We start from the raw sequence: 15,231 nt of genomic DNA on the forward strand, positions 1-15,231 counted from the left end.
TATTTTTCAAAGACAAATCTAATAATAATACTGCACCATCAGTAACTTCCAGTTGAGCTTTTGCTAAAATGCTTCCCGCCACAGTTAGGGCCTGGCAGATATAGTAACCCGCATCTGAGCGCTGAATGTTGGTAATTGTGAGGTCTCCAGTTGGCGAAACAGAGCATCTACTGTTGGGTTGCTGGGGTTGATTTGGAAAAAGCAAGTTCTGTGAAAGAAACACAATCTCATCAATATCTTTCCCACACAGAAGGAAAAATACATTAACAATAGCTATTATAATTACTGTGATACAGTAGGAAAAAGAAAATACCTATTTCTAAAAATATGGTCTTGAAATGATCAAATGCCACATAGTGAGTTTCACTGGGAAACTTTCTCCAAATCATGGAAAAATAATATGCTTTCAGAAGTCAGCCTGTCTTCTGAAGTCTGAAGGAATAATCATCTAAAAACCATGGATCTTGGGGCACTGGGGTGGCTCCATCAGTTAAATTTCTGCCTTCTGCTCAGGTCATGATCTTGGGGTCTTTGGATCAAGCCCTGAGTAGGGCTTCCTGCTTATCAGGGAGTCTGCTAATCTCTCTCCCTTTGAACCTCCCCCTCTCGTGTGTGTACACACATACTCTCTCTCTCTCAAATAAATAAACTCTTTAAAAAAAAAGAAAAAAGAAAAATAAGAAAATAAAAACCCTGGATCTTTACCTTAAGCCTTTACTTTCTCCTTGACTTACTGTCAGTTACTTAATATCTTTGAAACATGATTTCCTCATCTGTAAAATGGGCATGACAGTGCTCATGTGGCTCATCAGACATTGTGATAACGGGGAATGTAACATTAACTATGCTCGTGCTTTATAAACTGCACATTACTAATAAATGCAAAATAGACTTTCCACTAATCATTCTGAATATTTGATGTAATTATCTGAATTTCTTAATGAAGATGTTCAAAAGTGTGTGGCTGGGACTGACAGAAAGAGACAGTCAAATCTACTCCTGCTACAAAATTTCTGCAGATTGTAATAGCTTTGAAAGGAGCTAGATAGAAATATTACCATCTATGCAAGATGAAGCAAATCATTGAAAATAAAGAGAAGATGTCAAGTGTTTCTGAAGATTGCATGTGCCCTTAAAGAATTTCACAATATGACTTTCTTTTCTATGAAAAATTACTTTACAATACATCTCACATTAAATACAAGTAGCCCAAACGTAAAATTTTGAAAGTTCCTATATGAGAGCAGTAATGTTAACTTGGGTGACCTATGTTGCTTTACTGTTGTTCAATTAAGAAAAACATCTGGGTATAACAAATCATATTGAGGTATGTTTCCAAGTTGGATTATAAATAAGAACATATCAATTTTTATGTTGTATTTGCTTACAAAAAAGAACATTATAACCCTCTGGGATCTGTTCCTCAACATAGTAATTAATTTTTCAGGTTTGTAATTAAACAGTTTCAATACGTTACAATCAGGAGGTAATAACATTCAATTAAAGGCATAAGACACATTTTCACCTTAAAATGTTTTTACCCTTGAAGTAATACCAATGGAAGAGGATAAAATAGGGTATTAACACTTTTCAATTACGCTAAATGACTTTAATCCTGCGAATGATGTCCTACTTTAATTAGAAGCTCTTCTCTTTATTGCAACATGATGGATGTCCACTTTATTAGATTTGAGTGTGACACTATAAGCCCACTTTACATAAACATTACCGTGTTATTAAACCCTTTCTAAAAGAAGTGATGTTTGCAAGCATGTCAGGAATATAATTTCAAAACACTATTGCCCTCCTATAAAACTTGTATTACTATATAAGGCTAGACATTTTCAGGCATAGGAAACAATATGAGAACAAGCTAATTCTTGTGTGGAATCCAAATATATTACTGAAATAAACCATCTAAAAGAGAAGGGTCTAAATTTTAAAGCCACTTGAAAATAATACAATAACTCAAAGTATGCACTTTCCTACAATTAGCCATTAGAATACTAATTTACATAGCACTAATACATCAGATGGACTTAATTCTCTCTGGGATCTCTTCCTCTACAATGTAATATCAGTCCACCTTCTAAATGATTTGATGACATGGAAAATGGCATATGATTGAGGTTAACCCATCATCTTTATTCGCGGCTTGTGTGACACAGGCACAAGAAAATGGATTACAAGCAAAACCCAGGAATTCTACAGAGCTCTTCTTGCCTTCAAGTGCCTAGGTGTCCTATTAGTGCTAATTGGTATTATCAGCACATATTGAGGAATATGGACCATTAAGTCCAGGCTCTTAACTCTCTCTACTGATGGAGAGTCATAGATCACTGTAAAAATTGGATACTGGAGACAGTAAGACCGATTTATTTTTCCTAATATTCTAATTCATAATTTGAAACTTTACAATTTCCTCAGGCAATTCTCTTTTGTTCTTATTCACAGTCTCTCTCTGTCTCCCTCTCTCTCTCTGCCCCCCACTCTCTCCGATGCAAGTGAGATACATGAAGGAAAGAAAACCAGACCTAAGATTATAATCAAATCAAATTACCTAACTAGAATTTTTTCCAGAGACTGATATCTCTGGAATTACCTGCCACTTTATCAAAACAGAACAAAACAAACAAAAAAACAGAAAAAGAAATTCTTTAATGCCATTTGATTATCTTCAAAAACCATTAAAGCAGAATGTAGCATATCTAAATACCATGTTTATTGGGCCACAGGTCCAATACACATGTTATCCAATATCTTATGTCAACCCAGAGCTATTTTAGGGTATCTGATTTACACACGATACAGCTGTATTTATATAATAGTGAGATGGGATGATGGGATTTCACTCAATACATGGATTTATTTATTTATGTATTATTATTATTTTTAAAACATGGATTTAAAGTGTAAATTTGCAACAATCCAACTGCTTCTCATATTATATTTATAAAATTGATAAAAAGTAATATATTCAAATCATTACATTTCCTATCAGTGGCTTGCAGGAGTGACTTTGATGGACCCCAAAGCAGCCAGGGTGGGTGGAGGGAAAGAGCTTCAGGCAAGAGAAAAAGTCCCTTGGAGCTGCCAGAGCTCTCCAGCATTCACCCATCCCAGCCTTCTCAGGTGCTGTGTGGGTCTTGGGGCAGAGGTGACCAGAGTGGTGTTGAACCTCTCCTTGGTGCTGGGCATTACTGTCTGGGCAGCGGGAGACCTCAGGTCCTGGCAGCCTGGGCCTGAATGATAGTATGAAGATGAGGACAAAGGGGAACTTCCTGATGCCTTTCTTTCTATCATTTTTCTTTTTTTTTTTTAAGATTCTGTTTATTTGAGAGAGAGAGAGAGCACAAGCAGGGGGAACAGCAGAGAGAGAAGGAGAAGCAGACTCCCAGCTGAACAGGGAGCCCGATGTGGGGCTCGATCTCAGAATCTTGGGATCGTGCCCTGAGCCAAGGCAGGCACTTAACCAACTGAGCCACCCAGGTGCCCTTCTGATGCCTTTCTACCCAGATAATCATACATAAATTCTGATCAACAGGTTCTTTTAATATAGTTTAAAAATTTTCCCATCTCTGGCAAAGTTTTTAGATTTCCTGGGACTCTTACTAATGGTTTTCATTACTCCCCAGGAAATTCTTCCAGAATTTGGACTAACAACAGAGGGTGCTGAGGTCTCTTCCTGTGAACTGTATGCCTCCTGAAAGTTGATTCTAGGAAGATTACCACGAAAATATCTCTAGGTCCTTCAGGAATGCACTGATAAGTTCTCAGGCAAAGAACAGATTTTGGTTTAAGCTGGAAATTCCATTCATTGCCTGAGAACCTAGAGGCTAAGTGCTTGTCCAAGTTGGACACTGCCTACGTGAAAAAAAAAAGCGTACCCAATTGACTTTGAACAGAGTCTGAAAGGCCATGCTACCCACAGAGGGTCATAAGCGGACAAATTAGGGCAGAGCAAAGACCAGGCAATTGCTGATGCCTTCTGGTATATGATGTGTTATTTCCTATCTCACCTCACTGTGAACGAATCCAGACGGGATGATGGAACTAAATACTTCTCCCACTCTTAAATGGAAGTATCCTTACGTTAATGATAAAACAAAGGCATTTATAATATCTCTCTATGAACGGGGATTGCAATTGCTTTCTAGGTGGATTGATAATGGAAATATTGTTTGACTGGTTTACATGTGCGTAGGATATTCTAAACACTTTATACGTAGAAACTCATTTTACAATCCCAATGTAGCTTGCTGCAAGAAAGTAAAATTATTTTTCTGTTCAGAGATTTTAATAGCTACAGAGGTTTTAATCAGGCTTTTTAAGATGATTTAGTTACACTGAGTTGTATCTATTCTATGTAAAATACAGAATTTTGGATATTAACACTGGAAAATAAAGAACATTCTATTAGAATATCCGACCCTCACTTATTTTAGACTTAATTGTTCTCTTTTTTAGAAATAAAATATATTCGACATCGATAACAGGAAAGGCGAGACAAGCTTTGAGAAGCACCAGAGACAGGAAGAGTTCAGAGATTTCAGAAAAGCAGTCAAGGTTCACACTCACCTGGCTGCCTTCTTTTTGCCAAAAAACAGCTGGCTGTGGGTTTCCTTTAGTTTCACAGGGAAATGTCACTGTTCGACCTTGAGCAACAATCTGATCTCTTGGCCTAACCACAAACTGTGGAGGAGCTATAATTTAAAAGGAAAGAAAGTGTATAAATATCAACCACTGACAAAGAAATAGATATCAAAGGGAAAATCTGGTACTAGATGGACTGCTCAGAGCCAGACAGAAACCACAGTTTTTAATGTTTTTTTTTTTCCTATTTTTTAAGGCGTTTTTCAAAACACAATGGGGAAAGGAGAAAAGCACTCTCTATCAAATGTAAGGAAAAGAAAACTTATTAGTAGATACTTCCTAAATGTTGTACATAATAATCCTGTAGCCCTTATATTTGCAAAGGAAAATAGATTTTTCATGATATTCTAATGTCTTTTAAAGAAAAATATGGTTTCCCAATTTGGTTTTGCGATTTGAATAGATAAAGGTGAAAAAGAATCCCTTCATTACACAAGTATCTCCTTCCTCTGAAATTAGTCTACTCACAGACATTGACCATTCCTGTAATATTTATAAGACATTGTTCTACGTGCAAGCAAACCAGAAACCTTAGAATATGATCCCTATCCTCAAAGTGCTTATATTCTGGAATTTACGAGTTAAAGTGTTGAAGACATCAAAGAATTATGAACTGGGAATTACATACAAAGATAACTAACGATATAATGGCATGTTTGAAAGTGGCTGATTATACTTAATTCATTTCATTTAGATAAATAAGCATTAGTCAGACAATTGCTATGTTCCCCTACTGGACACAAGGATACAGAGATAAAAAACATATATCTATCCTGCAGCCTTCAAGGAACTCACAAACTAATGGGAAACACAAAATGTGATGATGACAACAGCAAAAGCAAGGTAATACAATTATCTAAGACTATGCTAAGTTCAATGATAGACATGTTTCAGAGCACAGCATAGGAGCCTTTCAATCATAGTACATGTAAGAAATGTGATGGGACTTCAGGAGAAAAGGATCCCTTTGTGTTACGGCAGCTGTGAAAGGCTTTAAGCAGAAAATACACATTATGGAGACTTTGAGGAAAGGGCAGCGTTTAGGTAAGTGGAGAAATGAACACATTCCAAGCAAGGAGCTTACTGAGCAAAGAGCAAGAAGCAAGAACACATCTAGCATACAGTGTGTAATCTGGCAGAAATGAAGGGTCTCGGTTGCATAAACATCATGGGCTGAAAAACATAGATTTGGATGTGGCCTAAGAAAGTCCTGAGAAGCCAAAGTGGGGATTTTGTTCAAGGTCTTTCTGAGCTAAGAAGGGACAGATGCAAAGCAAAATCATTGGAAATCTTAGCCCTCTAATGAATATAGTATGGATTGTGAGGGAGGCATATCAGTCAATAAAATAGGAACTGTGGTGGGAAGATGAGGGAAATGATGTAGGCAAAGATAATGAAACCTAGGCATGAGGAACTCCAATAGAAAAGAAACTAAAGGGATGGGGGGTAGGGTAAGAATACTGAGAAAGTTCAAGTTTAAAGTGGGAGCCAAGTGAAAGACAGTAGACAGTATAACTGTTAGTTTTCACAAGGACATCTTCTTCACACTGAAACCCACTCCTGTTGACAAGAAAACAGCACTTTTATTCCATGACTTTTCTCATCATCTGTTTACACTTTAAATCATCACTCCTGCTAGAAAATGGAGGACGAAAAAAAGTTTAAAGTCAACTCTAATTTTTAAAAGCTGCTGGCCATGGCAACCATCCTAAAATTTGAACTCTGAAGAATTAGAACAATAAATGACGTTCGGTTGAAGTCTTTACCCAGAATTCTTTCAGCCCTTTGGGAGTACACAAGAGCAGGTCCAAGAACAAAGTCAATGGAGGGTAGCCTCAAACATACAGCCAAGGGCTCACGCTTATAAGAATGCTAGTGTAGAAACAGCAGCAGCATTTTTTTTTTTTTTTTAATTCACTGAGATTTGCAGTGACTTAGTTTGTCGTGTTCTGCCTCCTAACTCAACACATTCAACACATACCCCAGGGACAGCGGGGATAAATCTACTAAGTGAAATTTTCTTCTATAACTATAGATAACAGTAGACTCAGTCTAACGGGATGGAGAAGCCAGATTTATGGATCTATTTGAACAGAATGTGGTTTACGTTGCCTCGCATTTTCAGGAGATTACTTGCTTCTTACAATCTTCTTGTTATTTCTACACAATTTCACTGAATCAGCAGATACATTGATTTTTGTTCCCTGTTTTCTAATAGGAATGATAGATTAAATCAATGTTACAAAATTACTTTGGGGACAACCCTTAAAACACTGCAATGTCCATTTTTCGGGGAGGATATGAAACCACCAGATTATTTATACCAAAAAAGGCTTAAGATTGGTCTCTATTATCTCTAATATCCAAGGAAAATAATACATATTAAGCAAAATTTAAAGATCAGATATAGTTCCTGCTTCTTATTAATCCTATAAAAGACAAATTTAGTGCCAATATGGATACTAAGCCAGAGTAAATTAGCTTATTCCTCATTATAAAAAAAAATCATTTAATAGTCTGATAAAAGTCACACAATCCCTTATTTGTTCATTTGTACTGCTTTGGACTAGAAAGAATTTGAATTGGCTCATATTACCTGGTTAGTAAAATCTTAGAGCCCCATTTGTGCTATAAAGTCCTTCTTTATATAATTAATTTTTAAAATGTAATAGTTGATTGAAGTCACCAAAAAAAACACATCAAATGAAAACAATGAAAATATATTTTATAGTCTTAAGCATATTATGCTTACGCTGTATCTGTCTACCCATCTACTTCAGTAAAATTAACATCTACACTTTAATCATAAGCACATACCTCCTTGTATTTAATTTTTTAAACTTTTAAGAACTTTTTAGTTGAAAAGTGATTTTATAAAACACTTTTGGCATCTGGATCCTACAATTTTAACCATGTGCAAAAACATAGCCCCCAAAAAAGGGCTGGCAAATGACCGCAACTATCTCCCCACTTTTCTGAAAACATATGATTCATTCATTTATGCATTCAAAATGCACTGCCTGACTACAGATTATGAGACATTCTCTTTGGTACAGGGGATGGAAATTAAAAAAAAAAATTGGCAGTCACTTCCAGGTAAATAAGTAAATAAACACAAATGGAGCAGAGTATGGTTTGTATAATAACACAAAAAGCAGAGGGTACTGGGTGTGAAAGTTTGGAAGAGCAGCAAATAGACCAGATGATGAAGAAAGAAGAGGCAAGAGGCCAGAGAGGGTTATGGTTGGGCTGTGTTTTAAAGCAAAAATAAGAGTTCACTGAACGAAGAGGAGTAAGGTTACTTGGAAAGAGAGAAGCAGACGCCAGGCAGAGACTTGAGGGGCTGGATGTGTTAATGGAGTGTACATGGTCTTAAGAATAAAATCAGAGGGCGCCTGGGTGGCTCAGTGGGTTAAGCCTCTGCCTTCAGCTCAGGTCATGATCTCAGAGTCCTGGGATGGAAGCCCACATCGGGCTCTCTGCTCGGCAGGGAGCCTGCTTCCCCCCGCCCCCCCGCCTCTCTGCCTACTTGTGATCACTCTCTGTGTCAAATAAGTAAAATCTTTGAAAAAAAAAAAAAAAGAATAAAATCAGAGATGCGGAAGTGATATAATTAAGGCCAGATAATTTATGCTAAAAGAGCTTAAATTTTGCCCCAAAACTATGGAGATCTGTTCAAAGATGTTTACGCAAGAAAGATGTAATAAGATTTATGTTTTAGAAAGTGTGCTTTTTCTAAAAGAGAAAGCACAGATATGAGGTAGGAAAATCATAGCAAGTTAGGGCAGAAAATCAGTTGAGAACTGTTAGTTATAGAAGCACCTTAAGAAAACATTTCACCAGAACTCTTAAAGGACAAAGGAATTCTGTAATATTATAAGGTAACATTTACTAGTACTGATAAGACCTAAGAAGACCAGAAAATCACAATTTTTGAGTTTTTATCCAATATTGATTTTTTTTAAGAACCCCTAACAAAATACTATCAGTATTTGTATTATTCACACTATGAAGAATTCTTTCATGTGACTTTCATTTATATTGTATTTTTATTTCATGTTATTAAAAACACACCCTATTTCTAAAGTACCAAATAGTTTCTTGTCATCAGAACTTTAGCCGCATCGCTCTCACTGGAATTGGACTCACCTTATCATTTTTAAAATTAAACAAACAAAATACAGATCTTAAAGCTAAGCAAAAAATATTTTTTTTCAAGAGTATTTCCATGTCTGAAAATGGACATCCTTTCCTACTGTCACTTACAGTTGCACCACCAAAACAAATCGCAACAATCACTTTTACTTCTGTAGTCTCTCTCTGCTCAAAGTCTATATTGCAACCTCCAGTGAAGGGCTATCAGCTGAAGGAATTTATTTTTGAGGTTTTAAAGCGAAAAACTGCATCAATAATTCTTCTGCTAACATTTCACATTTTCACTCTTTCTGCCAGGTGGCAGTGAAAATGGTTGGGAAAGACGGTGCTTGGCTGATGGCACCGATGGGAGGGAGCAGGTAGCGAGGTGGCAGTTTATCAATACGGCAAGGTAGCACAAAGTGTGCTCCACGTAAAATGGATTTTCTATGATGACTCTCATTAAACATAAAAAAACCATGATTGGGTCCTCAAGATGACAATTCCAAACACACATTTAAACCCAATGTGCATTAAAGAGGTTGAGTTATAAACTCCAGAAGAATAGAAATGGCAATTCTTGTACACATTTTCCAAGAGAGAAGAGTATAAAATACCCTCTCTAAAATCCCAAAGTGGTAGACAAATGTTTTGTGGTTGTGATATAATAACATAGTTGCTTAATCAGTTAAGTGATTATACCTTATTGTTACAGCTATCACAGGAAATGAGATGAAGGAAACAGTGGTACAATTCAGTGTTCGATGGATACTTACAAGTTAAAAACAATAGCTTTATAAGAAGAGTGTGTTGTGTGATTTCCAGAAAAGTAGACCCAAATATGAAAAGGTCAATTGAGATTAGAGGTCTGGTATTGTTTACTTGAAATGGCATTTTTGAGAATTTAAATACAATGCACAGTAAATTGGATTTGATTTCTGCTAAATTATGCTTTGATACTGTATTCAGTCCAAGCTGGCTTCAATCAAAGTCACGCTACAGCTCTGTTATGCTAATGCCTGCTGGTGGAAGTGAGTGGGTGTTATGGAAATCAGATGGCTGAACATGAGTAGGAAGCATAGGCCATGCGTGAGGTGGGCTTGGAGATGAGGGGATGGGGAGACCTAAAGGTTAATCACATCATGTTCCGAGTTGTTTTTACAGGAAAATATGACTTTCTATGGCAGACATGAACATGGAGATCGTCATGCGGCAGTTGCATATATTAATATGTGACAGGATGGTTACAGGCACACTCAGTACATCTTTGGGTGTAATGGTTGCCTGAGTGAGGAAGCTTCTTGTTCTATAATAAACATTTGGAACTTTATATCTTAAGCAAGTAGAAAATATTTATTTTGCTATTTAATATTTTTGCTTTTACATTCTAATATAGTCTATAAGCGTATTTGAAAAGCACACTCATTTACCATATGCTTGGGTTAAAGATATGCTGAGTCACAAATTGCTTAATACGAGGACAATAATTAACATTAACTGTGTGTTCATTCAATGCCAGGCAGTGAATGGTGTTAAACCATTCACAGCATTATCTCATTTAATACTCAAAGAACCTTATGTATTACCTACTACCATTATGATATCATTATGTATTAACTACTTATGTATTAACTACTACCATTATAATGATCATCAAGCCAAAGCTTACAAAGAGCACACTGGTTTTTAAAGATTAATGCACTAGGTCAGAGGATAGGTTTGACTTATGGTCCATCGAATGTCATAGTTGGACCTCTTAAACATTGAGCTTTTAGATTAATTCAGTTGACTTCCAACCATGATCTGATTAAAATTTGCCATCTCTAGTACCAGACAGAAAGGTAAGAATCATATGCTATGATTTCCAATATGGCATAAGGATGTTAAAATCATAAATTACGTTATTCCTGAATAATTGCTTTGATTATTAAAATCACATAAAACCTATGGTCTTGCTCTCTCTGTACCCCTGAAAGTACAACCTTTCTCAAATATATTTATTTCAAGTCATTCTTTATTCAAAAACCTAGAGTGCTTATTCCCCTCAGTGTAGCATTTGGCTACACTGGCCTGAGATTTTACCATCCTGACACTCACTCATCCCCAGACCAGCTCTGGTATTTCAGCAGAACAGTCTACTTTTAACCACTTGCACAGGTATTGGCTTGTTCCCGAGGTTCACCCATCTCTTTATCTATTATTCTTTTATCCAACTTGTTGACAATGATTAGCCTAAACACACTCTATGTTCTACTTTCTCGTTTTTCTTCCACTTTAAAGTACCTGCTTTTTCTTGCATTGCCTTTTTGTCTCTATTCTTCCCCCTGACTAGCTGTCTTGCTTCCTCAGTGCAGTTGTAACTTCTTACTGGAATGGGGGGCTACCATCTGCATTGAAATGCAATCTTTATTTGGCCTGAAAAAGCCCCGAATAGTGAATGTTAAATGAATGTCTTGAAATAGGAAATTTAAAAAAAAAAAAAAAAGTTCTTGATCTAAAGCAAATACTCAATGTCTTTTCCATTTTATCATACTGAAGGATATGACACATTCCTACCAGAGACAGTGACTCACTATTGTAGCAGTTTGGGTGGAGAGATGCCAAGGAAAATATGTTGTTTGAAAATAATCTCCCAACTGATTCTGAAATGTCCTTCTGTAGAGAATGCCCCTGTACCATATTGGAAACTTCTGACACAAAGACTACAAATGAGTAGGCACCACCCCAGAGTGGGTCTTGACAACAACAACATAGAAAAATAGAAGAATTACATAACAACCAATTCTAGACTTTCCTGAAAAGATAGGCTTACTCCCACAACAATAAAAAGTAAGAAGTCATTTCATTAAAATGCAGTATAGAGTGGGAATAAGAGATGAATGTTTACTTAGTTTATCATCAGAACAGACTAACTTCTCATTGATAAATGATTGTTTCTTCAACTTACCTAATTCTATTCGATTTTTACTATTTAACACTTCATTTGACTTCAAAAGAATTTCTGTTAATAATATTGGAAATGCATGATGTCATAAAATATTTAATTTGAAGCTTATTAACACATAATTTGTCTTAGAGGAAGCAGTGCATATAAAAGGAAAACATAATTTAGGGATACAGGATTTAAAATAATCACTTTTATAAAGTCTGTTTAATCACATTTAATTCATTTGTCATTATTTTCAAGGAATACAAGTAATCAAATTACTAAATTACCTACCTTTCCAGCTCACCTCTTTCTTAATGAGTTCATGGCATTAACTCTTCTAGATGAGTGCTATGCCTTCTTTCTCAGCCAGCACCTTACTTCTAGCTAATATTAAAAATTCCATGGTAAAATTCCAACATCTATACCTTGTCTTCTAATAATAATGTAGTAATTATCTATCCATATATATGCTTCTTCAATAATCTAATGTCTCTTTATAAGTGTAAATACATATAAATTTATCTATGTATTTGCTTCCTGAATGTCAGTATGAAAAAATAAAAGTACCAAATGGCATACTGCTTTCATAAATATGAAAAGTAAAGTAAATGTTCAAGGACAATAGAATGGCTACAAAGAATCACAATTCTTATATTCTTCATCCATTTAGACTTTCCTTTCTACTCTACCTATGAAACATCTCCAGTATACAAATTGCTTTCAGCCTTGTATGAATAAAGACATGTTGCAATTATGCAGCTATTTTAGAACTACTTTCATGGAATTTATTGATTGTGGGAAGACTATTTTTTGAGGGTTCACATAATAGCTAGAACTCTAAAAGTAATGCATGATTATTCAAAATCTGAAGATTAAATTAAGTCATGGAGTTAGTCAAATGAATTCTACAGTGTGCCTATAAAATAATGAAAGTAGCCTTCTAAATTGTCATATACAGTAAGCAATTCCAAGGAGTATCAAAAGTACTGAGCTTTAGTAATAAATATGACACACACACACACAAGTTTGATAATGCATATTTGATAATCCTGGTGAAAATCATTTTTTAAAATTTATATTCACACATAATATACTCCTCCCTGAAAAGGAATAATGCAAATATCAAAATGAAACATTTCTATGATTATCTAGAGTGCACAGAATGCCTTTGAAAAGAATAAATTAATTTGGTTCAAAATATCTTGAATTTTGGGGTTTTATAGGCAAGCATATAAAAACAGTGTTATAATAAACAGCTATATGCACATAACTATTTGTATTTGGTCTTAATTGTTTTTTAAAGACATCACTGGAAAACATTACAGTAGCAAAATTTATGCTAGAAATGAATTCAGGTGTTGGTTGGTTGGTTGGTTGGTTGGTTGGTTTAACCAACCACAAACATTTACTGGTTTCATTTTGTGCTAGGGTCTGAGGGTACTAAGATCTCTGTCCCTGGAACTCACTGGCTACAGAGGAAACTCACATGAAGACAATCAAGTATGACACAACGTGAGGAATATGGTGAGGGTGTAATACAGGATGTCCTACCATTATGACAATAACTTGACTCAGTCTGTCTCCAACAATTGAGGAAAGCATGGAGAAAGGAGGAGAGAGACAAAGAGAGAAAGAGACAGGTTGAATTGTTCCTTTGAAATTAAGTAGATAAGGAAGGGAAAGTGGGAATTTGTTCTTCACAGAGGGAAAAAAATGCATGCATTATGACAGAGATGCGAGTTTCTCAGACTGCAACAGCTATCACCCTGACTAGCCTGCGTCACTACCTTTGGCAATCCAGATCAGTCTGTTAAACTGAAGGATTATGTTGGTGGAACCATGAATTTCTTCCATGTAAATAATCTTTATTGGCTTTAGCCTCTGATGATAGTAAATAGTTCTATGTTGCAATAAATGTAATAGTTAATTCCTAGAGTAACTAAGTTGGGTATGTTTAAGATAATTTTAAATCTTATTATATTCCAATGTACTAAAATAGATTTCATTTTGATTATAGGTAAATATGAGAACCCCTGCAGCTGTAGGAAATCATTCTGAGATTCAATATGCAAATTTCATAGACATACCAAATTCTATAAAATTTATAAATTGAGAATGCCTAGAAAAATCTGACAAAATTTTAAACAAATTCTGAATTGTCAAGCACATTTCATCTATCATTCTGTCATTATGAACAGTAAAACTACTATTCTTGCTTTCCTGACTGACTAAATACTAAAATACTGAGGACAAAATAAAATCTTATTTTCTCTAAGGGACTGTTCATTCTCAAAAACAAAACAAAACAAACAAAAAAACCAAACAAACCCAAACTATTAACTTAAAAGCTAATGAATTATTAAATAAAGCAATGTTTAGATTATAGTTTTAAATGATCTCATTTTTCACCAACAGAAAGAGAATAGTTGAAAGAGTCGTGAAGAAAATTCTATCTAGATCCTAACCTGGGAAAACTGGACTTTTCCACATTGTGGATAGAAAGGGATGTAAATATGGGGGTGTGGAGAGGATTCTTCAAGTAAATGGTGAGACAAGACATCCATTTTCACTCACTTAACCTGTCAACTTACCAGAACTGTCATGTCAGCACTCCAGCTAAACCACGAAGGCTGATCACATCCCATTATCTCATTTTTTTAGAAAAAGATTGCATGAAGATGCCAATCAGAAAAAAAAAAAAAAAAGAAAGGAAAAAAAAAAAACTTGCAACCAAGAAACAAATGTACTGATGCTGAAGGGCTGCTTAGTTAACAGAATTTTAATATGCAACTGCAATGTTTCTTAATAACATTAATTACACGCTTAGTAAGGCACCATCCTAACTCATTAGTGCCTTCTTTTTGTTGTATTTTATCTCCTCCTAGCAGAATGGAGACTATGTGATTGGCTTGCTACCATTAATGTTGCTTCATCTTTTTATAGCACTATTTAAAGCTGCTTGCATAAAAATTTTCTAGGCCAGTATTACCTATGTATGCATATGTGTGTATCAGTTAACTGCACCACCATTTGGCTTGCCCCTACCACTTGTAAGTGTTATGCTAGACCTAGAGGCAACAGAACGATAAATGCAACAATGTATTTACTAACAAAGAGTTAACAGTTTTTCAGGACAGATGAAAATAATATCCCTAATAAATCTGGAGAGCATCGCTTGCCATAAGAGACTTTAAAAGGCATTCAGATATATTTTAACTCAAAATTTAATTTAACTTGGTAGCTTATATATTTTTAATGAATCTAATTATGAGCTATTCCCGTGAGTGACATTTAATATGTTTAAATAAGTAGTGTCATAATTCAACTGTCATACATATAATTTTTAGGTGTAATGTATATCATAATATCTATTTTATAGTACCTAGAAATACACACAAATATATATAGGTATCATGATATCTGTCAAATTACAAATTAGTATAACATGTAAATGAAAATTTTCACTTTCTTAGAAGGTGTGATTAAAATATTCTTGCTATTTCTTTCTGGCAGTA

The 15,231-nt window shown here is 35.2% G+C and overlaps 1 protein-coding gene across 1 annotated transcript in view; it reads right to left on the minus strand.

The window, feature by feature from the left end:
* The window catches only part of LOC111148368 (roundabout guidance receptor 2), a 583,098-nt gene that overhangs the window by 101,444 nt on the left and 466,423 nt on the right, over nucleotides 1-15,231 (minus strand). Inside the window, exons 8-9 of the mRNA XM_022504872.1 lie at nucleotides 4,579-4,703; nucleotides 37-208 (exon numbers count right to left, since the gene is read on the minus strand). Coding sequence (XP_022360580.1) covers nucleotides 37-208; nucleotides 4,579-4,703 — 297 coding nt within the window. The remainder of the gene's footprint in view (nucleotides 1-36; nucleotides 209-4,578; nucleotides 4,704-15,231) is intronic.

This window comes from Enhydra lutris, unplaced genomic scaffold, assembly GCF_002288905.1.
Source record: "Enhydra lutris kenyoni isolate GAN:26980312 unplaced genomic scaffold, ASM228890v2 scaffoldscaffold2, whole genome shotgun sequence".
In the NCBI taxonomy this organism is placed as follows: domain Eukaryota; kingdom Metazoa; phylum Chordata; class Mammalia; order Carnivora; family Mustelidae; genus Enhydra; species Enhydra lutris.